The sequence below is a fragment of the Pantherophis guttatus genome, chromosome 5 (assembly GCF_059756535.1).
Source record: "Pantherophis guttatus breed Tessera chromosome 5, ASM5975653v1, whole genome shotgun sequence".
NCBI classification, from domain to species: domain Eukaryota; kingdom Metazoa; phylum Chordata; class Lepidosauria; order Squamata; family Colubridae; genus Pantherophis; species Pantherophis guttatus.
In genome coordinates this window covers 22,729,299-22,754,335 of record NC_142067.1, presented here as the reverse complement: position 1 = coordinate 22,754,335, position 25,037 = coordinate 22,729,299, and the positions used below count along the sequence as shown (strand labels likewise).

The following is a 25,037-nucleotide window of genomic DNA, read 5'->3' as shown; positions in this document are numbered from 1 at the left end:
CTTCAGGGTTGAGAAGAATGAGATCAGACTTGAAAAACTATACAAATTTTATAAAGTTAACTGAGTCATTATCTTTTTTTTTTGTTTCTGTTTTTGTATATTTTTAAAACTTTAATTATACAGACTTAAAATAGTGTGTGTATTCAAAAACTAAGGTTAAAGCTTTCAGAAACACAACCCTATGTAAAGTATATTATAATATCATTCATAATAAGTTAACCCCCGCGTGATACCTGCTAAAATACTTCGTTAGTGTTTCAAAATTTGGTTTCTTTCATTTTCAGAAATTAATGCCTTGGGATCATCCATACCTTAGTGGTGTCTTGCGTGCTGAGAGGTGAGCATTGGGCCATTCCGATAACCTCTCTAGTTTTTATTAAGAGTTGTTAGGCATGAAAGATTAGGTTCACTCTCTGATAACTCCTTTTTTGGGTTCTTCCTGTCCAAATAATAATTTAAGGTATTTTAAATTGGAACTTAAAACCAAATAGCAGAGAAATCTACCAATAGGTATCTTCAGAGTCAGTTCAGCGGATCCTATAACTGCAGTGAATTGTTTTGGAAGGGCAAGGAAACAGGTAAATCTTATCGGGTACAGCAAAATCTTTTCAGCCTAGCCTAGCAATAGCATTTTCAGATATTTCAACACTAGGGGGAGTTCTTGCCTAAATTTCACTATTTTTTTCACAACTGTAAAGTTTTATTTTGGATGAGCAGTCTTAGATTTACTATCACGTACAAATAGTGTAATTTGCGTTCTACTCAGAATTGTATTTTTAAATAATGGTCTGTGATACTATTGCTTTTACTCTCTATATTAAAATCCCCTCAGTACTATATTTTTGAAGAACCATGAAGCAGGGTTTTTCAGAGAGGCATTTAGAGATATCCGAAGGATTTTGCTGCCCAGATGGTGACACATTAGGAACTTTTTGTTTCAGCTTATACAATTAATTTTGTGTATTTTAATATAATACCATAATTGTAAACTGCTTTGGGTTTTCAGAGAAGCATATAAGCTGAAGTAATGCAATTAAATTAATAAATGACTTTTGTAAAAAATAAAGTTCTTGGGAAAAATAAGTTTGCTGCATATATTTTAAAAATTGCTAGACCATTTTTAATTAATTAAGATGTGTATTTTCTTGTACCAGAAACAGGCAATGTGAGGCTTTAGAATTTGAACCCCAGACACAATGAAAACTCCTTAATCTCCCAACACGTAGACAGATTCAACAATAGTTTCAACTGAGAAACTAAGAATCCTAGTCCAAGCTAAACAAAAATGCTAGGGAGTTCCTGGAAGTTTGGCATTCAGACAGGTCAACCTTCCATAGACATATAGAGATAAACCAAATTTACACACCATTCAAAATGCACACTAAAAAAGTTAAGAAGAAAACAAAAAAGACCAGAAAACATCCTGTCCAGCTGCCAACATCCAGATAAGGGAATTAATAGCGGACAAATAAACAAGCAGGAAACAATATCCTTATCAAGGAACTACAAGGAGAAAACCACACACCCTACCAACACTGGTTTTTATAGTATTGTATAAAAACAGGGAGCAAACCCAACACTCACTAGCACTCATGATGTTACCTATTTGGGTAATGAAATGTTTGCAAGCAAACAACCAAGCCCAGAGAGCACCAAGGACTCAGTTCAACCCTGAGCTACATATATTTGTTTCTATTGGAACGTAATTTATTAGCACAGGACTTAATTTTAGTGAAACATGCTCAGGCGTCTGCTATAAGACTCCAATCCTGTATATATTTATTTGACAATAAATCCTACAGGACGTATTAAGACATAGCTATGAATCAATTAGGATTGGTCTGTGCATGGATTAGCTAATTTCCAATCTTGATTGAAAAAGTGCTTTGAGGATACAATTCATAAGCTTTTGATAGACTGTATTTCTTACTAAGGCTGTAATAGTATGTTTAGGAATAAATCCCATGAAGCTGAGCAGGGTTTCCTATGTTTGCTTATTTAAAGTCTCAAACATCAAATTAAATTTAGTTGGTTTGAGGGCACCCTGCAGGTCTAGGTGATCATTTTTGGGTGGTCTGTATTATTTCAACTGTTAAAATGGTAGCTAAGTATGCATTTCTATGGATTATGAAAAATACATTCAGATTTTGTTTATAAATGAGGAAAAATGCACGTACACATATACACACATATGGATGCTACACAATAAATATTGTAGGTTAAAGATCTTAGACATTGATTATCTTTTAAGACTATTTAAGGGTACAGTCTGGAGAGTCTCTCGCTCCACCTCTATCTCCCTCCACCTCTATCTACCTACCGGTACCTACCTAGCTATCTTAATTTTTTCCAAATTATCAGGAATGCATTTCTTTTAGGCTATTCTGAACAGTGTATATGTATTGTGTTACAGTATATTCATACTGGAGATGAGTTATTAGAATTGGATACACAGCTCTTCATCAAAGACCACAATTGAAATGTACTTTATTCAGGTCAGCTGTGTTGGAACAGAGTTCATGAAATGGCTATACAGTATATAATACACTGTAGATCTTGGACTGTGGAAAATATTGCTTCAAAATGTGTCTTAACCGCAAAGCCATGGGTGATTGTGAGTTAAATCCAATAGCTTGGCCTAAGATGAGGTAATTTTGTGGCCAAAACTGACTGTATGATCAGGACCTCTAGAGAAAGTATGCTGAGGAACCTCCCATCCTCAAGAAAGTGGGCAAAATTGAAAGGATCTCTCTGTGGTAAATTCCCACTCAGTGGAACACCCTTTACCTAAAGGTTTATTATTTTATTGACAACACAATACAGAATCTTTACTGTGGTTGATGAATGCCACATGATATCTCAGCTGAGTAATTTGTAATAGATATTTGAACGTAATAATTTTCATAATTATTACGGCTATCAAAAACCCATTCAGTGAAGTTGATGGCAGTCATACACAACATATTTCCCCCAAACGTTCAGTATAATTGAGAGTAATTTTATATGCCTGTATTTTGTTTAAACCACTGAAAGCATACAGGCTTTGATATAATTGTTTATCATAGTCCACTGAAATTATTGCCCTTTAGTAGCACAGTCTTTAATGTTTGAATCGTGCTGTTCATAAGAATAATGAACAAACTTTACATACTTCATTGGACCAGTTGACCTGATTTCTTGCCTATAAAAATTTTACTGAGCCAAACTGAAATCCTTGGATTCTCTCCCCTTCACAAATCTCCACCGGTCCTGCAAACTGTTTCTTTTAATGTGAATCAGGATTTCAGTTCAAATAAATCAATGTCCTCTTTCATTTATCAGCTTTATTGCTATGTATGTTGGGTTATCACACAATAAAAAGTTTTCTATTCAGTTGTTTAGGTGATATATTAGTCCAATGTTACTTCTGATGTAAATTGCAAAACAATTTATTACAATACAGTACATTACAATGTAATGCAATACACCTACACGATCAACAATAATTACATTACATTATATTAGGAAGCCTGCATGCTGTAGAAAGACTTGAATGTCATTTTGATTCTCAAAATGCTTCCAGGTTTCAGATGGATTTCCAAAGCTTAATGAATAGCTGTAATCCATAGTTCTTTTGTAAGGCCTGCAAGTCCAGAAAGAAAGATAAAGATAAGCAGGAACATTAGAGAGAAGGTGGAAAAGAATACTCTGCTCAGTATTTTGGGAATACTTAAGGTTCCCAGGAAGCATTTGCAAAACCACCCACATGTATTTGATTAATTTAACTATGCCTTTTATTTTGATCATAGGGATTATACATTTTTCTTATGAACTGGTTTATTGGCCACTATTACTTATGCAAGTAACCTGCCACATACATTTCTAAAAAAATGTTTTAAGGCTTTTGATTATATCTTTTAAATGGCCTTTATATGTTTAGTAATAAATGATATATGTCTGAATGCCAAGCTTCCAGGAATTCCATAGCATTTTTGGATTTGGCTTGATCTAAAATATTATCAGATTGCCGATTGAAACTGTGGTTGAATCTGTCCAAAATTTGTGAAATTAAAAAGTTTTCATCATACTTTCTGACTGCCAGTTGGTCATTGTAGATGCATTTTGCCAATCTTCTAGCTGTCTTTTGTAGATGTTACTATGTCCTTATATTGTTTACTATATTCTCAACACTGATAGTTTTTTACCATCAAGTCGTCTTACTTCATATGGCATAATCAATACATTGACAACCAAATATATTGTAGATTACTAATATTTTGGAATGTGCTTATTAGGTTTTGTGTAACTATTCTGATCTGACATCATGCCTAATACAAGATGTTGTGTGAGTCCATCATCCAGCTGTTTTCTCTCCTCACTTCTCACATCCATTGGTAACGTCCAGTGTGATGTCAGTAGGCTGTTGACTTTCCTTGCTTTAGAAGGAATATTCATTGATGTGAGTCAAATAAGCATAGAGAGCAGTGGAAATAAAACTATCTAAAATGTCTTTTTCATACATAATTTAAATTTGGGGAAGAAGCCTAGCAATTTCCCTAAAATTCCAGTCTCGTTAGCAAATGCATGTATATGAGATAGCAGTTTATTTTATTTTTATTTTATTTTATTTATTTGTATCTTGCCTTTATTGACAATGAACATATCCAATACACCTTCCACCTCCTATTTTACCCAAGAACCCTGTGAAGTGTGTTGAACTGAGAGTGACTGACCTGAAGTCACCTAGTTTGTGATGTATTTAAGAGGGATATCTTCGTGTTCTTTTGTAATACATGTTCTTTTTGGATGTTTTAGGTATAATATTGAACCAAGTCTGTATTGTCCCTTTTTCTCTCTTGGGGCATGTATGGATGGACTGAACATTTTGTTCAATAAGCTTCTAGGAATCTCTCTTTATGCTGAACAGCCTGAGAAGGGAGAAGTGTGGTGTGAGGATGTTCGTAAACTGGTAAGAGATTTAATTTCGAATTGTCTCAAAGTTAAGAGACAAAAGCAATAAAGATACTACATCTAGAAAGTAGGAATAACAATAATAATCTTTCTCCACTATCTGTTTAAAACTTTGATTATACTACTTGAGTTGACTCTACGCTAAATTAGTTCTGCTTTAATCTTGCTGAAATTCTGTTTCATCAATCATAATTTATTTAAGTAGAACTTGGAGAAATTATTGAAATTGAAGTGTTAAATCTGTGATTGAGGAAAAAAACACCGGTCAGATTTACTAGGTTTATGCGCATTTGTAGACTTCAGGCTCTAGCAATTGCTGAGTTGGTTTCTGTGAGCAGCTAGGACTCCACTAAGAGTTCATGTGACAAAACTAATTCAGGCTGATTCTGTCTTCAACCTGCCTCCATTATTAGATGAAAATCAAATGTGGAATGCAGTTAAGCAGTTTTTATATTTAGTTTTTGGTATGAAATTATCAGCACTCACTACATGGCAAATTTCTCAACTTTCACATTTTATTTTTAGGCAGTTGTCCATGAACAAGAAGGATTATTGGGATATATTTACTGTGACTTTTTTCAAAGGCCAGACAAGCCTCATCAGGTAACTCTCTAACATCAACGATCACTTTGACTTTATCATCCCCACCCTCCAAAAATTAATACATGGTAAAATATAAAACGTATTTGATTATTCAGAGCCAATCAAGGATATGCCACTTAAATTAAAATACATTTGGTTAAAAAAAACTATTATTTTTGCAATAATAACATGTTTAAGAATACAAAAATACATGTTTAAGAATACAAAATAGTGCAGATGATTGAGAATCAGAATACACTATGTTTATTTATTTATTAATTATTTATTTATTGCGATTTATATGCCGCCTTTCTCCCTAGGGACTCAAGGCGGCTTACAAAAAGACAACTTCAATACAAATCACAATACAATACCAAATTAAAATCAGTAACCCAATTAAAAAACAATTTAAAATTATACCAGTGTACCCCCAAACGGATCAGTTTAATTGTTTAAGGATATTGGTGTTGTGTTACCAACCAGCAGAGTAAATGCACAAGGAAACGTTGCTGAGACCAATGAATAAGAGATATGCAAACTGGTTTATCAAAAGCTTACTTTATAGTAGAAAAACAGTCTCATAGTCTTTAAACAAATTCCAAGTCTTTGCCAGTTAAATCAGTCCAGTAGTTACAGAATCTTCTTACCCAACAAACAGTAGTTGGTTAGAATAACAAACTCACTCTGGTTCACAAACCACGATGGTAGCAGATCCATCAAACGATGATTAGCAGAATGCAACTCCTCTCAATGGTAGCATATCATATCAGCTTCATCATCAAACTGAATACGTTACAATACCTTGCTTAAATACTCTCACAACCAGTCATTACCTAATTACAGCATGACTCAGCATTACAATGAATCAACAAGAAAACCTTTAAAGTAACATAATATATTTTCAGATTAAAGGTATAGTACACATATATTGCCTGGACAACTAGTTAGGCTCAAACCATATCCTAACACACTACCTACCTTTTTACCTACCTACCTTCTAACGTCTCCTGCGTTAGAAGTAAATACTTTCAAATTCCTTCTGTGCCACCTCAGACATCCAGAACTGCCAGGGTGACCAGCTCCTGAATTACGGCCTGAAAAGAGGATGACTTTCAGTGACCATTGTTTTGGAAACAACTTAATATTTAACATAACCTTAAATAAGGGAATGAAAAAAAACCATCACTTTGAGCTTTTGGAGAAAGAATGCTTTAATGTTTAGTTCTTATGTGATATAATGTCACACAGTTAAAAGTGCTTTCTTCATTTTAGTGCATACAGAATATTTTGGCCACTGGCTATGTTCTCTTAAGACAGCAGGCCCCAACCAGGGAGAGTGGTTTTTCCACGGACAGGAGAGGGTGTGGTTTCTTGTGCTGCCTGCATGGTGCAGATGTGCCTTCATTTGGTTGCATGGCTCAGTTTCTGGCATGATGTGGACTGGTAGCAGTCCATGGACCAGGGGTTGGGGACCCCTGTTTTAAGGCATATCCAAGAAGATAGCTTAAGTTTTCCATATCTACAGACCCCTCATATCCTGGACATAAATTGTTTCAACTTCTACCCTCAAAAAGATGCTATAGGGCACTGCACACCAGAACAACTAGAGACAAGGACAGTTTTTTCCCCCCAAATGCCATCACTCTGCTTAACAACTAATTCCCACAACACTGTCAAATAATTTACTAAGACTGTATTACTATTATTCTTCTCTTCCTTACTAGTAGTATCTATCTCTTCCCACTTATTATTATAACCATGTTGCTTGTATCTTTCAATTTATATTGTTTTTATTTGTTTCCTAGTATGATTTTATAGCTTATTAGTAACCTTGACTATCACTAAGTGTTGTATCTTTTTATTCTTGATGAATATATTTTATTCGCCTTATGTACACAGAGAGTATATACACCTAAGACAAATTCCTTGTGTGTCGAATCACACTTGGCCAATAAAGAATTCTAGTTTAGTTTAGTTTAGTCTAGTCTAGTCTAGTCTAGTCTAGTCTAGTCTAGTCTAGTCTAGTCTAGTCTAGTCAATATTCTGAAAGATCAATGGAGCATGAGTTCCTATTTTCCTTGTTATATCAGAAACAAATACTGGCATTTGAAACCAAAACCTATTTCAAATAGCATTATCCAGTAAGCCTTTTGTAAATGACAACATTCCTTGATTGAAACAAAAACCATATTGGAATTAAAATAAATTATTCTTTATGTATTCATTCAACTTTGAATATTTTTAAGGACAGAAAAGTAGATATAACTCTACTAATGAATTCTATTATATCAGAATTTAGGTATATCTCTTCAGATGTAGCTGAACTATAACTTTTATAATTTTTCATTATTATAAATGAAATGGTTGGTTAGGGCTGATGAGAATTGTAGTTCAGTAATATCTGGAGGATGTTCTCACAGCTGCACAAGGAAAGGTTTAATTTTAAAATGAATGGTAATATTAAAAACTATACTTTTTCCAAATCAGAATGAATATGTTTGGAAACTGTTTTTCCTTCAAAGATGGTTAAATTAGATTACAAAATCAGTAGTGTGGTGAAATTCAAATTTTTTTACTACCGGTTCTGTGGGCGAAGTTTGGTGGACGTGGTGTGGCTTGGTGGGCATGGCTTGGTGGGCGTGGCAAGGGAAGGATACTGCAAAATCTCCATTTCCACCCCACTCCAGGGGAAAGATACTGCAAAATCCCCATTTCCTCCCCACTCCTGGGGGAAGGATATTGCAAAATCTCCATTCCCACCCCACTCTGGGACCAGCCAGAGGTGGTATTTGCCGGTTCTCTGAACTACTCAAAATTTCCGCTACCAGTTCTCCAGAACCTGCTGGATTTCACTCCTGCATTAGATATAAAATTTTGTCTATTAATTACATGTTTTAATAACACTATCATCTTAGATATTTCTTGCTTGTTCTTGGCCATTTTGGAACATTATGTTAAGCAATATACATATCAGGTCCCATTCTTAGATCTGATAGTAGAGTCCTATGCAAAAGTATTGCTTTCTTGGTGAGAATATGTTTAAAAGTATAAAATTATACTGCGTTACATTTTAGGATCTATGACTTGAGTGAAAGCTCATGGAAGGAGCTTTCCTCATTCCCTTGTTCTGGAAGTCCCCATAGCTTCCCAAAAGGCACTTTAATTAGGAAATTCTCATGTACTATTGGAATGAAATGCTTCGTGGAGATAGGAATTTCTATAATCTTTCAAAAATAACTCATCATCTACAAAAAGTGTGATCTCCCAAAGCCCAGAGAACACACTTACTAAATATCGGTTGGCAGGCGTGCATTAAATTTCATTCAAATTTAATTCAGGGATTTGGTGTTCAGTTGAAATTAAAAGTAAGCTAGAAAAGAAATGTATAAAATATGTAGAAGTTTAAGTCCTGCAAAAGGCCTTGTTTTGCTTAGTCATAATTCAACATTATTTTTGATATATTTCAAAAATTAAAAGATAATGCTAATAATTATAAACAGTTCGTGACTCTTACAAATTGTGCTGGTATGACTCTAAGATATTAACATGGCAAAATGTTGAATATTTCTGATAGAGAATGGTTATGTGAGTGTGTATGTGTGTGTTTTTTTTAAAAAATATAGGATTGTCATTTTACAATCCGTGGAGGCAGACTGCAAGAAAATGGAGAATATCAACTTCCTGTCGTTGTCATTATGCTAAGTTTACCTCAGTCCAGTAATGGTTCACCAACGTTGCTCACTCCTGGAATGATGGAGAATCTCTTCCATGAAATGGGACATGCTATGCATTCTATGCTGGGAAGAACACGTTATCAACACGTCACGGGTAAGCAATCAATATTAAAATCCAAGTATTTTATGACGTGTACACTACATATTGGTTCTTGTTGCATATAAAAGGTAACTTCCTTGTTTAATGCTGGCTTCTAATATGTTTAACACGATCTTCTGTCGTGTTAAGAAACTGATTCCTAGCAATATAAATATTCTAGTCTGAGTAAGACACAAATTAGGTCTGCACGGTCCTTTTTTAGTCACTCTGTGTTTCATAACAAAACAACTACATCCACTGAAAACTTTTAAAACTTCTAAAAATAGGCTTAGTAGCAGAGAGGTGTCAAAATGAATTAATAGCAATAGCTAAAGCACTTAAGGCTTATATACCACTTCATAGTGCTTTACAGCACTCTCTAAGCAGTTTACAGAGTCAGCATATTGCCCCCAACAAAATAGGTCCTCATTTTACTGACCTCGGAAGGAGGGAAGTCTGAGTCAACCTTGAGCCTGTCAGGATCGAACTCTTGGCAGTGGGCAGAGTTAGCTTGCAATACTGCATTCTAACCACTGTGCCACCATGGGTCAATTAACATACAGTCTTACTTATTAAATAAATCCAGGTAATTTCATAAATCCTGGTTTCTGGCATGCTGCGGACTGCTGCTGGTCCACGGCCCGTGGATTGGGGGATCCTTGTTCTAGTCCAACCCCCTACTCAAGCAGGAGACCCTATATTATTGCAGACAAATAGCTGTCCACTCTCCTCTTTAAAACCTCCAGTGTTGGAGAGGGTCACAGGCATTTACTGAGCGCATTTTTGTTTCTTTTGTTAATCCATGTCTTAGCTTTTACTTTCCTACACATGCATCTCAGTCTTGCGTATGATATGCTTTCTCCATAAGATGTCATAGATACTGAACTTTGCCAGCCATCCTACCATTAGTCTTTCACGTAAGGTGGATAAGGTTTAAACTGGATTACCAGCTGTAATCATATTTCTGATAACATAAGAACAGTACTGGACACTTCAGACACATTTTGGCCAATATGGCGCCCTTTCCAGTGTAAGCCAGCACCTTTAACCTAAAGATTACCTTAAAAATCCTGTGTCACACTAACAAAGAATTACAGCACACAGTGTATTGACACACACTCAGGACTTTTAAAATCAAATCTATATTCCATGTAGACCAGGGTCTCCAACCTTATCAACTTTAAGACTTGTGGACTTCAACTCCCAGAATTCCTCAGCTAGCAAAGCTGAGGAATTCTGGGAGTTGAAGTCCACAGGTTTGACAAGGTTGGAGACCCCTGATATAGACCACCAGCCACAGAGGATTCTCTTAGCCATGATGGAAATAACATCTCAAAGTTATAATGCTGTGTCTTTTGGAAAGTCTCCCTCTCCAAAAAGTATCCTTTTCTGAGGATGTTTTGGGTACAATTTTTGAAAAATAACAGATACTGTTTTCATTGCTCCAGAAAGTGGCACTCTGGAAAGGCTTGAAGCACATAGGCAATTATAATAGAGTAAAAGCTTGATTTGAGGAATGATGTTTTTGATAGAAAGAAATTATTTCATCATCAGATGTCTTGAAATAGTCGAAAAGAAGCAGCAAACCGAAAAACCTGTTCTTTGAATGATTGACATCTTAAACAATAAAGGAAACAATATGAATGTTAGATATGTGATCTCATTAGACAGATGTGGATGATAATATTTGCAGACAGGATTAAATTCTCAGGCATAGTTTGATATTTTAAGTAAGCACAGAGTTAAGGCAATTAGACATTTGATGTTTAAAGTGAGATCAGATTTGCTGCAGCCTGGCTTAAGTTTATAAAAGGGGGTGATTCACAGCTTCATAAGGTGCCTCACCCGGTTGTTCAAATATTTTGTTTTACTTTGTGATTTGCTAAAAATATGTAGGAGTACTGTATAAATGTAGCTTTCCTGCCAATGAACAGAGTGATACTATAAAATGAAATATTTACATGACAATGAGTTATTGCAGCTTTATCAGGAGTGCAAAATGGAAAGTTGAGAAAAGTTTTTAGAGAGACAGAAAAAAATAATAGAAATATTTTAGCGTCCAGTGTATTATTATTTTTTATTATATATATTTTTGTAATTTTTTTATATCATCTTCTATAGGTACAAGGTGTTCTACTGACTTTGCTGAAGTTCCTTCTATCTTAATGGAATATTTCGCAAATGATTACCGAGTGGTGAACCAATTTGCAAGACATTATAAAACGGGTCAGGTAGGAGAACATTTTTTTTCCTAAATTAGTCCAAGTACATAATGTTCAGTGAAAAAATATTTTATTCTTTCCCATTAACCATTATACAAACAGAAGTGTAGTTGTTCAGTCTGTCTTTTAAACACTCTTCCCAAAACGGACTTACAAATCAATGCTACCTTACCTTTTTATGTATTATAGGATTTTTCAAAGCATTATATAGGCTAGGGATGGTAAAGGCTGTTTCAAAATACTCAGTATTTTTTAGCATATTTTCCTTATTTATCAGGATCAGACATACAGTTAGTCCTTGACTTACAATGGCAGTTGAAACAGAATTTCTGTCACTAAACCATATGGTCGTAAAGCAGGACTGCCATCACTTAATGACAGCAAGTCTCTGCAGTCTTGATTGGTTTTCCATGGTTGTTATGTGAGGCAACTTCTTGCTGGCTTCCCACAACCAAAGCCAAGGAGGAAGCTGGCAGGAAGTTGCAAGTTCCAGGCTAACAGGCAGGTAAATATTTACTGCCAGTATTTACTGGAGGGTATTTGTGAGAGGTGCAGCATGGGTTAGAGAGGGCGCAAAGGGGTACACCAGGTGTGGCATTGGTCAGAGAAGGTGCATGAGGATGCAAAGGATATGTGAGTTGCTGGTGTGGAACAGCACAGAGGGACTGAAGTAGGTCATGAGGGTGGGGGAAACACCCCAGCAACCTGTGACCTTCCCCCGTTGGCTTCTCCATTGACTTTCTACAGAAGTCAGTAGGGAAGATTGCAAATGGCCACCATGTGATTGTGAGATTGCTGTAACTGGATATAAATATAAATCAGTTGCCAAGTGCCCACTGCTCATTATCACATTTATTCAGCGTCGTTGTAACGTTGAATAGATTGTAGGTCAGGGACTATTTCTATAAAGTTTAGTTGAAAAATTAGATTGGAATGACTGTCCTTGAGGATGTTTCGGTAGATCTGCTTGTTGTACGTGAATGTGCTGCACTTTGGATATATAGCAGAAAAGGTGTTCCAGAAGGGATGTGGGGGCATGCATGCCACAACTTTTGGCATCATTTTAAAGAAGCTGCATATTTTCCCAAGAATGTGTTTGAAGTAAGGAAGTGCTGACAGCATATGTCAAGATGCTTCAGAGTCAGTATGGGCAGGCTGCCAGTGTCTCCATATCTCCCAATACATATTTTCCAGGATTGCAGAGCTACAAAGCAAATCCATAAAAAGACACAACTTCTCTAAAGAGGTACGACGAAGTGTAATATCAGTGCGCATGCTCTTCAAAAACCCTTTTCTACCTTGGAGCAGAAATGATCCACGTAGTCTTTGAGTCCATGCAGTTTTATTTCCAATAGTTTTTGGAAGTGTTTTGCTTATACAATAAAGGTAAAGGTTCCCCTCTCATATATGTGCTAGTCGTTCCCGACTCCCATTTATATGAGGGGGTGGTGCTCAACTCCATTTCAAAGCCGAAAAGCCAGCGCTGTCCAAAGACATCTCTGTGGTCATGTGGCTGGCATGACTAAACGCCAAAGGCGCCCAGAACGCTGTTACCTTCCCAGCAAAGATGGTCCCTATTTTTCTACTTGCATTTTTTTTATGTACTTTCGAACTGCTAGGTTGGCAGAAGCTGGGACAAGCAACGGGAGCTCACCCTGTTACACAGCACTAGGGATTCGAACCGCTGAACTGCCAACCTTTAGATCGACAAGCTCATCATCTTAGCCACTAAGCCACTGCTTATACAATAGTGCTTATCAAATTAAAAATATTCCCAAACCTAAGCATTTAACATTAACTTCACATAGATATTTTCTGTTACAAAGGAAATTGTAACTTTTTAATCACTTTCTGGAATTATAAAATTGAATGGTAAATTTTAAAAAAATGCATCCAGGAGTTATTTATACAGAGTAATGGTAAACATGCTTTCTTTGAAGTGGGTCCATAGATTCAGTTTGCAGGCTTATTGTTTACTACATGGCCATCTCTTTAATTTTTTCGAATGCCTTAACAGAATTTGTTTCTTTTTACTTCACAAATTTGGAGCCAAGCATATTAGAACTCATTTCTTACATATTCCAAAGTCTGATCTGTGGTGGAAACTGATTGGCATAAACTTGCTGTGCACCAGGAAGCAATTGAATCAACTTTAATTTTGACTTGATGAATAGACAGGATGACAGGATTAGGATTCATGCCTGAAACTGCTTTTTTTGTTGTAATGATTTTAAATATGTGCCTCTTATGTATATTTTTAAAAAATGAAATTATTTTAAAAATAATGATTGTTTGAATGTTTTATCCTTTGCAGTTTTAAGTATAAATATGCGTAATCAGAGTCTGAGAGTAAACCTGTTGTTTGTTATGATAATGTGGCTTGCTTACAATCTATCTTGTTTTAGGAAAGTCTTGTTTTCAACCTCTTAGAAGTGGAGCCAAAAACATGCTTGCTTTCTTCTTCATTAGTTATGCTCACTGAAAAGTGTTGCATTGATTTAGTGCTCCTAATTATGTCAGTTTTACAAAAATTTATGCAAAAGCTTTTCATCAAAGATTCTTGGTTGCAGAACAAAAAAAGGAGATCTAAGAAGTGAAGTTTCCTTAAACAAAAGAATTATGTGAAAACTTCCAGTAAATAGTGCTTTTTTAAACAGCTTTTACTTCTCAATAAAAGTCTAGTCTGTGTATCTTCTTCTACATAAGACTTGCCCTTGCTAGATCAAACTGAGGAAATTCCAAGGGCAGCTTTCTTTTCTCAGTAATGATTTGTCGTATTTCTCACTAAGTTCTATGTGGTGAGAACCTTTCAAGTTATTCTGCCCTAAAGCTTTTCAGAAACAGTATGAATTTCTGTAATGTGTTTGAAATTATCTAGTCATTTATGACAATAGCTATCAACGCAACCCACACATCTTGTAAATTCACTGATAATTATATATTAGGTATTCTACTACCTTTGGGCTATTCATAACTTTATAGCCTGTATATTTACTATACGGTATAAACTATACACTACTTAGTATCCTTAACTACATCCCACTGAGTTCATCAATATGTTTATGTGACTGTTGATTTCCATTATCTTCTTTACTCTTTCCCTGGTTTTTGTTTCAGCTAGTCTCTTATATCACCTAACAGTGAATGGCAGGATTTTGATACTTTTACTTTTTCCATCCATTTCTTTCTTTCCATCCATTTCCAATCAGTCATTGTTCTATCCTTTCCTCCTGAAGTTTCTGTATGTCCTAAATATAAATAGACCAGTGGTGAAATCCAGCAGGTTCTGACAGGTTCTGGAGAACTAGTAGTGGAAATTTTGAGTAGAACTGACAAATACCAACTCTGGTTGGCCCCAGAGTGAGGTGGGAATGGAGATTTTGCAATATCCTTCCCCCAGAAGTGGAGTGGGAATGGGGATTTTGCAGTAACCTTCCCCTGGAGTGAGGTGGGAATGGAGATTTTGCAGTATCCTTCCCCTGGAGTGGGGTGGGAATAGAGATTTTGCAGTATCCTTTCCCTGCCATGCCCACCAAGCCACGCCCACAGAACCGGTAGTAAAAAAATTAGGTTTTCACCACTGAAATAGACTTTTCTGAAGGAGGGCTGCTCCTAAATATTTCATTTTCAAAGCATGTTCTGTACATTCAAATCGACCATGTGATAAATAGAATAAAAGAATTATGGGCTTGGTAAAGGACCATCTAAACAAAACGCCTGCAATGTACAGGCATACAGATTAAATCATCCTTTAGTGGTGGCTCTGCAGGCCCTTAAAAAGGTGCAGAGACGGAGAAGCCATAATCTGTAGATAGACTGTTCCCCTATTACACAGATTCTATCATTGGGAGTTCTTTCTTTACATATAAATGAAATGTAGGTAATTGCAACTTATGCCCATTATATTTGGTCCTAATTTTTGTGACAGTGAGAAATAGCTCTCGACCATCTTCCGAATAGTACCCATTTATTAGCTGAACACTGATACTATATCTCCATTTAGCCTTCTTTCTTCAGATTAGATATCCCAAGTTCCATTAGCCTGTCCCCATAGCTCATGTCCTCAAGTTCTGTATCATTTTCATCACCATCTTCTGAATCTATTCTAACCTATTAAAATCCTTCTGGAAATGTAGTGCTTGAAATTGCACACAGCACTCCAGATGTAGGCTTACTTTCCTCTGGTTTGTCACTGGCTCTATAAAGAAAAGCCGCATTGCCTCTCGTAATCTAAATTCATGATTAGCATTTAGTATCTCCTGGATTGTTTCTGTGATAGGCAGACTGACATTTTGAAAGGCTCATAAATCATTAACATTGAATGAATGTTATGAAATGAATTTTCGTTTCCTTTTCAGCAAGTATTTAGAAATGTTTGCCTTAATTATAGCTGGACAACCCCTGACTTATTGCGTCATCGTTTCGGTTAGGTCATTGTTTCAGAGATGTTTACTTATCCAAATCAATCAAGAGAATGACCATGGGCAGGCAAAAAAAAAGCAGTGAGAGCAGAAGCCATTTCTGATTTGCTGCTGGCTCCCCCATTGACTTTGCTTTTGGGGGGTCTGCAGGGACAACGTCAATGGGGAAGCCGGCAGCATAGGTTGCAAGTTGTGTGGGTAAGTTGTACCTCACCTATGCGTCGTCCTCCAGTTTTTCACCTTGCACACCCACAGGCTGCACCACAGCCTCCTCAGACCCTACTTTTGTGCGCTGCAGTCTTCCGCAACCTCTCTGACCCTTACCGCACTTTTTGGGTACTCTCCCTGGCCCACACCATGCACTCCTGGGCACCCTCCCTGACCTTTGCTACATCTTTCACACACACACTTGCTCCCTGAGGGTCCCACCAGGTAGCAGCCACTTACTTACCTTCTAGCCTTGGTTTTGCAACTTCCTGCTAGTTTCTCCACTTCTTCGCTTATGAGAAGATGGTAGGGAACATCAACAATCATTATCAAATTTAATCTTTCTGCTGGTTTTCCTATTGACTTGATGGAAGCTGTTACAGATGATTGGAAATGATGATTGCGTGAGCAGTAGCACAGCGGTACTGAAATGGCAAGGCTGAAACAACCACAGCCTTGTCAAATTTCAATGCCATAGAAGTAATGGATCCCAAATTTTGTAAGTTAGTCTGTTTGACTATTTGAGGTATCTTGGCTCAAAGCTTGTTGAACTAAATGAATTATAATTAGAGGTGCCTCATACACACACTTTTCCAATATATAAAGAACTTCTGTCAGTCAAACCTGTGCATAGATATAATTTGCATCAATTTCATATTTACAGTTGCTGCCGAGCAATTTTTAAATATGCATGACTACAAAATAAGTTGTTCTCCTATAATTTTCACATACAACAGGATGGATATAAATGTGATTTTGCTATAAATATGTATGGAGGAAAATCTCATATGTGATACATTTTTGCTCAGATGCTGCTGCTTTGATGCTAGGGGTAATATGGTGCTTCAAATAAGATAGGATAATATTTCTCCCTTGCAAATATCCTGTGGACTGTGTGACACAGAGATAAATTATTTACTTGTGTTACCCATTCCCCGATTACAAAGAACTCCCTCCGTTTGGTCCAGGGAACTGCAAACCTGAGTTTCCATTCAGTGTCTTTGTGGGATTGCGGTTTACCAAAACATCAATTAGCAGGGTTCTGCTATTTTGTCCTGTCTTAAACAGGATGCCATTTGACAACTCAGAACCCTCTTTTTTTGGGGGGGGGATGTGATTTGAAACAGCTAAACTATAAAACTGTGAAAAATGCAAGTTACATTGGAAAAGCCAATTTGGCTGATGCTCTGCTAAGAATTAGAGCTCCATAAAATAAACCCCGTTTACTGCTGGGAAAAGTTTCTCAGTGTTTTTAGTTTGTTATAATATTTTCCCCCCAGTGGAGAGATGTCAAATGTGCAAATGCGAAATCTGTTTTAAATGTTTCGGCTACCATAGTAAGACATAAGCAGTCAAAAAGAACATTTAAAATGCAAGACGATATTGTTGGATTATACCAAAATCCATTCTTTCTTTTCACCTCCAAAACCGGCAGATAAAAAGCATCTTCTGTGGCTTGTCTTCTTGCATAGGAGTCATAGATCTCCTGTCTCTGAATATGAAAGTTTCACTTACTTGTAAAATCTGCTTGTTATTTATAAGTCATATTTATGAAACTTTATAATCTTGTTTAAAGATAATCCTATGCTAATTGCCACATTATAATTTTAGCTGGTGAATTCCATAATAAGTTATGCATTTTGTAAAGAAATATTGCTTTCTATTCTGAATTTCTTGTCAATATGTTTTCACTGGGTGATAATTAGTGGCTCCTAATCATGTTTCTCTCTTCACATCATTCAGTTTAGCTACATTTCCTTCACAACAATGTACACTGAAGTGCTTGGTAAAACATTGCAAATGTTTAATGAAATTCCACCCCAAAAGCCACTGCATTCAAGGAATTGGCAGTTAAAATGTACTTAATTCTTTTGTTTTGCTTTTTGAAAAGGATATTTTAAAAAGAAGTTAGCCAATTGTTTATGTCATAGATTCAAAAGATCAATTTGTTTTTTCGGTTGTCCTCAGTATTCTCCAGGAGTCTGTTCCAACAGCAAAGTTAAAAAGTATCAATTTTTTCCTATCCTGCTCCTTCAGAGTCCAACTTTCACTTCTATACTCTGTTTCCCCGAAAATAAGACATCCCTTGATAATAAACCTTATCGGGCTTTTGAGCAAATGCACTAAAATAAGCCTCCCCAAAAATATTTAAACACAGAGCTGGAAATCAGGTAAGATGGCAAGAGGAGCCCCATCTTGCTCCACGCACCCCAAAATAATAAGACCTCCCTGAAAATAAGGCCAAGCGCTTATTTCGGGGTTCAAAAAAATATAAGACAGGGTCTTATTTTCAGAGAAAAACGGTAGAACGTCACAGGGGATGGCATGCATAATTCTGATCTTTGTAGATCAGGGTTCTCCAACCTTAGCAACTTTTAAAACTTGTGGACTTCAACTTCCAGAGTTCCTCAGCCAGCAAAGCTGGGAGTTGAAGTCCACAAGTCTTAAAGTTGCCAAAGTTGGAGACTCCTGTTGTAGATCATGGTTGTCCCAAAGGTGCTTTTTCAAACAGCAACTGGACTTTGTTTCTACTAGAGGTTCAGAATTTCAAAGCAATTCCTGATGTTCTTCTAGAAAGTGGTAGGTAAGAAAGTGGTAGGTAAAAGCTGGGGTGGCACAGTGGTTGGAATGCAGTATTGCAGGCTAATTCTGCTGACTGCCAGGGGTTCAATCCTCACCTGCTCGAGGTTGTTTCAGCCTTCCATTTTCTGAGGTTGGTAAAATGAGGACCCAAATTGTTGGGGGCAATATGCTGATTCTGTAAAATGCTTAGAGAGGGCTGCAAAGCACTGTGAAGTGGTATATAAGTCTAAGTGCTATTGCTATATGTTCACGATCAAATCATGGAACCTGATTGGCATTCTTCTTCTTCTTTAATTTAACATGGAACTTACATATATCTTTTATGTTATAATTGAGCTCATTCACCTCCTTTTAGATTGAATCATGAAAGAAGAGAGTACATGTAGTTCCGAGTTGGAGTGTGCAGTTGTTTGGTACTCTCTGAGCTTGGTTGTTTGCTTGAAGATGTTTTCTTACCCAACTAGGTAACATAAGTGCAAGATTGAGATTCTTGCTGATGATGTTACATTGTTGAATAATGAAATGTTTTCAGGCAAACAGCCAAGCTCAGAAAGCACCGACAACTCCACAACGAACTGAAGCAATGTTGTAAAAGAAGAGTTCCTCCACAACGATGTGAAGAGACTGATAGTTCTACAGAAAATGATTACTTCAAGTTTTTGCTGCTAAAGGTGGTTCTACAAGCTATTGAATCATAAGGCGTACTTAGTTTTTACATGTGGCTTCTCCACTTTGGCTTTCTTTTTTTAAAATAAGTGATGACATGGCGTAATACGCCATGTATTGTTGTTCATCTGAGGTTGTACTTTTAAGAACTGCTAAGGACTAGATGGTTTTTATTATGTCCTTGATATGTAAAGCCATAGAACTTAAAGAGGGTGTACTTACTTTTTCACATGACTGTATATTTTTTTTGTTTCCAACTTCAGCATTCCAGACTCCAGTTCACAAGTACAGAATCTTGCTTGCATGTTCTGTTTATATGTAGACATTCTAGGTCAGCGATGGCTAACCTTTTTGCCATCATGTGCAAAAGCAGGGGGAGTGCGGGGTGGTCGCGCGTGTGTCTGCCCACACCCATAATTCTATATGTTCTGCACCCTGTGCATGCGCGCGTGCGCGGCCCCCCGTGCTCCCCTGCTTTTGGCATGTGTTGGCACGATGGACCCAGTAGGCCCTCACCAGGCTTGAGGCTTTCTAGGAGCCTGGGGAGGGCGAAAACAGCATTCCCTACCCCCCCGGAGGCCCTCCGGAGGCCAGAAACAGCGTGTTTGCCAACTTCCAGTGGGCCCAGAAGGCCTGAAAATCAGCTGGCCAGTGCGTGCATGCCTACTGGAGCTGAGCGAGGGCAACGCTCGCGTGCCCATCAATATGGCTCCGCATTCTATGTGTTTTAAACATTATCCCTTTTAGGGAACATAGCAAAAAGCAGATGTTGAAACTGTTAGGGCCTTCCCAACCCTAACATAATGTCTTTCATACAGACAATTATTAGGAGTGAGTATCACTTGAAAATAGTGAGGAAAACTGAAGAGAGTGGGTAGAACAGATTTTTCCTTAAGTTCAGATCTGTGATTCCTGTCTTAGAAAAGGAAATCTAAACACTGTCCAAGGAGCCACAGAACTCTGGCATTCATGATTTCCACTTCTATAATATGGTTAGAATATTCCTGAATAGTTTCATAATCATATTTTATGCTTTTTACTACACTTTGCTTAATCTCCCTTGCTACTTTTTCTAGCGTAGCGTGGCCCATCCATTTTTAATGAATTATAAGTAGGCCAAAAATGCGTAGTGAACCTCATTAAAAAAAACACACAAAAATATTTAGAACCTCTTATAGCCCTTCTTGTAATCGACCATACTTATCACGTTGCAGTGTGGGTGAAGATGTAGATTGTAACACAATGATGCAGTATTGTATGTGTATTTAATTTAGGTTTGTTCCCCGGATCTACTGCCACATCCTGCTTGTTTAATCAATGCATACCACTGCATCATTATGGGCTATAGTTCTGGAGCCCAGAGGAGTAAAAGATTAAGTGGTAAAGTAGTAATTATCAGCTACTTTCTTTTATTAGAAGAGCTAGGAAGAAAATATTGTGTCCATTTGTTTAGCTTTCATCTGTATGGTGTTAATTAGGACTGTGTGTGGTCTGACATTGAAGTCTGTGTTTTTTTGAGTATGTTTATGTTCTTTACAGTTTGGAGGGGAGAAGAGGGTTATTTTTCTAGTTAAAAAATCTGACCCTAATCAAAGGATCCATATCTGGGGAATAAGTCCCAGAATAGCTGCATTACTACTGTATGGAACAAATGTGTATTGGTTAAATGGTGCTATAGAAAATTACAGTGTTGCTTATTTAATGCTCCTAAATTTTTATAATTATATGACTGTTTTTGGATGAGAAAATTATAATCTTGCCTGAATGACTACTATGTGAAATAGCCTTTAAGTTTAGGAATGTTTCTTATCTATTTTTCACTTCCAGGATCTCCAGTATTAGTTATTTGTGTGTGTATTGAATAGCTTTTATGCAGGTGATTTGTTTTATTCACCAGTATGGTCTCTAGAGATAGACGTAAGTACTAGTTTTTCCACATATAAGAAATGGTATAGATTTTAGTATATTTGGCAGAGGTGGGTTTCATCAAGTTCTGACCAGTTCTGGAGAAACGGTAGCGGAAATTTTGAGTAATTCGGAGAACCGGTAGTAAAAATTCAGACTGGCCCCACCCCCATCAATTCTCTGCCTCCCAAGTCTCAGCTGATTGGGAGGAAATGGGGATTTTGCAATAACCTTCTCCTGCAGTGGGGTGGGAATGGAGATTTGACAATATCCTTCCCCTGCAGTGAAGTGGGAATGGAGATTTTACAGTATCCTTCCCCTGCCACGCCCACTAAGCCACGCCATGCCCACTAAGCCACGCCCATAGAACCAGTAGTAAAAAAATTTGAAAGCCACCGCTGATATTGGTGTGCGTGTGTGTTTGTGTTTATGTGCATGCACCTTTAAGTCACTGGCAACTTTCTGGACTAGTCACTGCAGTTATTTTTGCAACTGTGGAGTCCTTGATGCTCTCTGAATTTGGTTGTTTGTTGCAGGCATTTCATTACCCAATTAGGTAGCGTTATCATTGCAAATGAGTGTAGGGTTTTGCTCCTTGTTTACATACAAGTGGCTTGCCAAGTTTCCTGGCAGATTCCTCCTTGATGGTTCCTTGATTTCTGCCTAGTAGTTTGTCTGGTATGGATCCCTGCTTATCTGAATTCTGGAAGGGATATATTTTAGTCTTTTTGTTTCCTTCCGGGTTTTTTATTGTCTTTTGAATGGTATGTAAAGGTAAGTATCTCTAGGTGTCTAATAATGACTGATATGCAGGGCCGGATTTTCCTATAGGCTAACTAGGCTTCAGCCTAGGGCCTCAAGATCAAGAGGGGCCTATATTCAAATTGTTAGCAAAATTAAAATTACACTTTCACTATAGGTAAAAGGGCCTCATAAGTGGAATAGCCTAGGGCCTCTTTTCATCTAAATCCGGCCCTGCTGATATGTCTGAATGCCAGGTTTCCGGGAATTCACTAATATTTTTTATTTGGCTTGCTCTAAGACGCAAGTAGTTTCCCAGTTGAAACTGATTTTGAATCTATCCGCGTGTAATGACATTAAGGAGTTTTTGCCATGTTTTCTCTGCTAGTCTTCTAGCTGTCCTATCCTCCACTGCGTGTTGTAGATGACCCTTGGTTTTTCTGGCATTGTATTTGGAAGTCGCTTGCCATTATCATAGGACTGAAAGTGTTGCCCAGCTGGTTTTGTGCCAAAGGTGGGGCTAGAATTCACCGTCTACCAATTTCTAGCTTGATGCCTTAACCACTACACCAGATCTGCTCTCTGCAGTGTATTGTGTATATTTCAGATGTAAAGTTTGTGGTATGACTGAAGATTTACCAAGGCATTTTAGAAGCTAAGAAAACCTTTCCGTTTATTAGGCAGGATTATATGGGCTAAGAAGAAGAGCAGGCTACACCTGGAAAATGTAGCCCTCTGTTGAGCTTTAAGTTTAAAATTGTTGGCAAGGCAGTTCAAATCATTAAAAAAACAACAACCTATAGATAGCCAAAAAATTAAATCAGTACTTTAAATTTTACATTAAATTAAGATATAAAGTCCAAACCCCAATTTTATGTGTTATGATTCCCTGCATAAAATTGTAATCCAAGAATGGTTTCCAATTACAATTAAAACAGGGGTGAAATCCAGCAGGTTCTGACAGATTCTGGAGAACCGGTAGCGGAAATTTTGAGCAGTTCGGAGAACCGGCAAATACCACCTCTGGCTGGCCCTAGAGTGGGGTAGGAATGGAGACTTTGCAATATCCTTCCCCTGCCACGCCCACCAAGCCACGCCCACAGAACCGGTAGTTAAAAAATTTGGATTTCACCACTGAATTAAAACCTGTATCAAACTTACTTTTTAAATGCAAAGTTATTCTATTTTATTCTAGACATTGAAACATGCCTCCACAATTTAGCCAGTCATTTTTCCAACGAAGACATCATTTTTCCTCAATAATACAAATTCAAAATTGAAATTGAAAAAAAAATAAAAGGCATCAGGATCTTTGCAGACATTAACATGCACAATGCCAATTTATATATTTTGAAAAGATACAAGTTAGTGAAATTTAATAAGAATATCTCAGGTTGCAATGCAACCCTAACTTTTAGAATGTATTTGTTTTGGATCTTTTTTTGGTTTTCTGTTCTCCAGGGCTTTTGGCTCTGTTTCCACTTGTCCTAATATACTTCTCTTTCAGTAATAAGAATGTAACAAGGTCAAGCTAAACTAAGCATCTCTTCATAAAGGACAGTTAGAAACCCAGATGTTGTTCCTTCTTAGCTTAAGGATATTGTGCAAACCTACCTTTATTACCATTTTTGTTTTGTTTTGTTAATCGTAGATAAAAATTGTTTGAAATATGTCCTCTTTTTCTTCTCTTTTTCTGTTAAAAGCCATTGCCTAAAAACATGGTGTCAAGACTCTGTGAATCTAAAAAAGTATGTGCTGCCGCTGATATGCAACTTCAGGTATGTTAATTGGTTCAAAGTGAATTTAAATATGTTTTGAAGTTGTAGCAAAGCTTAGATTAGTACACTAGTCTTAAATTGTAAGATGTAATTGATTAATGTAGAGCAAGGATGTCAAACTCGATTTCACTGAGGGCTGCATCAAAGTTGTGTTTGACCTCGGGGGGCTGGGATAGGTGTGGCCAAGGGCGCATGGCCAGCTCGACATCACTCATGTCAGGGGTGCCCGTGGTGGCCTGAGCACTTTGCCAGTGAAAACGGAGCGGCCCTCCTGAGCTCAGTTTTCGCTGGGTGAAATTTGCAGGGGGCCGTTGCAGCTGAAAACGGAGCTCGGGATGGCCGCACATTTTCGCTGTCAGAGGCACTGCAGGCTGGTCCTTCGCTGTTTCCAGGACAGCCCAGCAGGCCAGATTTAAGTACCTTGTGGACCGGATCCTACCTGTGGGCATTGAGTTTGACACCCCTGATGAGTCTGTGCAACATCTTAACAACACTGGAGTATTAAGAAACATCTTATTTTAACATTGTCTATGATTTTAATGTATCTATTTCTGTCTGTCTGTCTGTCTGTCTGTCTGTCTGTATCTATCTATCTATCTATCTATCTATCTATCTATCTATTTATCTATCTATCATCTTTGCTTAAAGCTACTAATCTGTTACACCCCCTTAAGGACATACTGGGTGCAAGAGTTGGCCTGTCTCTCTATATCTCTCTTAATTAAGAGCCTGTAGTACAGTGGACTAAAGCACTGTTATTAACATCTGCTGCTTGCAATTACTGCAAGTTCAAATCTCACCAGGCTCAAGGTTGATTCAGCCTTCCATCCTTTCAAAGGTAGGTGAAATGAGGACCCAGATTGTGGGGGCAATAAGCTGATTTTGTATAAATATACAAAAGTATGAAGGCTATTGCTTAACGCATTGTAAGCCACACTGAGTCTCCGGAGAAGGGCGGCATATAAATTAAAGCAAAATAAATAAATAAATAAAAAAATTCACCACATAATAGATGACATATTCTGAGTAAAGTGTTTGGTTGCTTATGAGAAATTGCAGCAGACACTTTGATCAAATAATAAGGCCAATAGTATATCACTTTACTGAAGTGTCTTTGTATATATATATAAAAATCTCCCTTAATTCAAAATAGGCTGTAAAATCAAATC

General features: G+C 37.2%; 1 protein-coding gene across 1 annotated transcript in view; it reads left to right on the top strand.

The window, feature by feature from the left end:
* The window catches only part of MIPEP (mitochondrial intermediate peptidase), a 60,370-nt gene that overhangs the window by 16,973 nt on the left and 18,360 nt on the right, over positions 1-25,037 (top strand). Inside the window, exons 10-15 of the mRNA XM_034410347.3 lie at positions 285-337; positions 4,795-4,948; positions 5,476-5,553; positions 9,156-9,360; positions 11,467-11,576; positions 23,794-23,868. Coding sequence (XP_034266238.2) covers positions 285-337; positions 4,795-4,948; positions 5,476-5,553; positions 9,156-9,360; positions 11,467-11,576; positions 23,794-23,868 — 675 coding nt within the window. The remainder of the gene's footprint in view (positions 1-284; positions 338-4,794; positions 4,949-5,475; positions 5,554-9,155; positions 9,361-11,466; positions 11,577-23,793; positions 23,869-25,037) is intronic.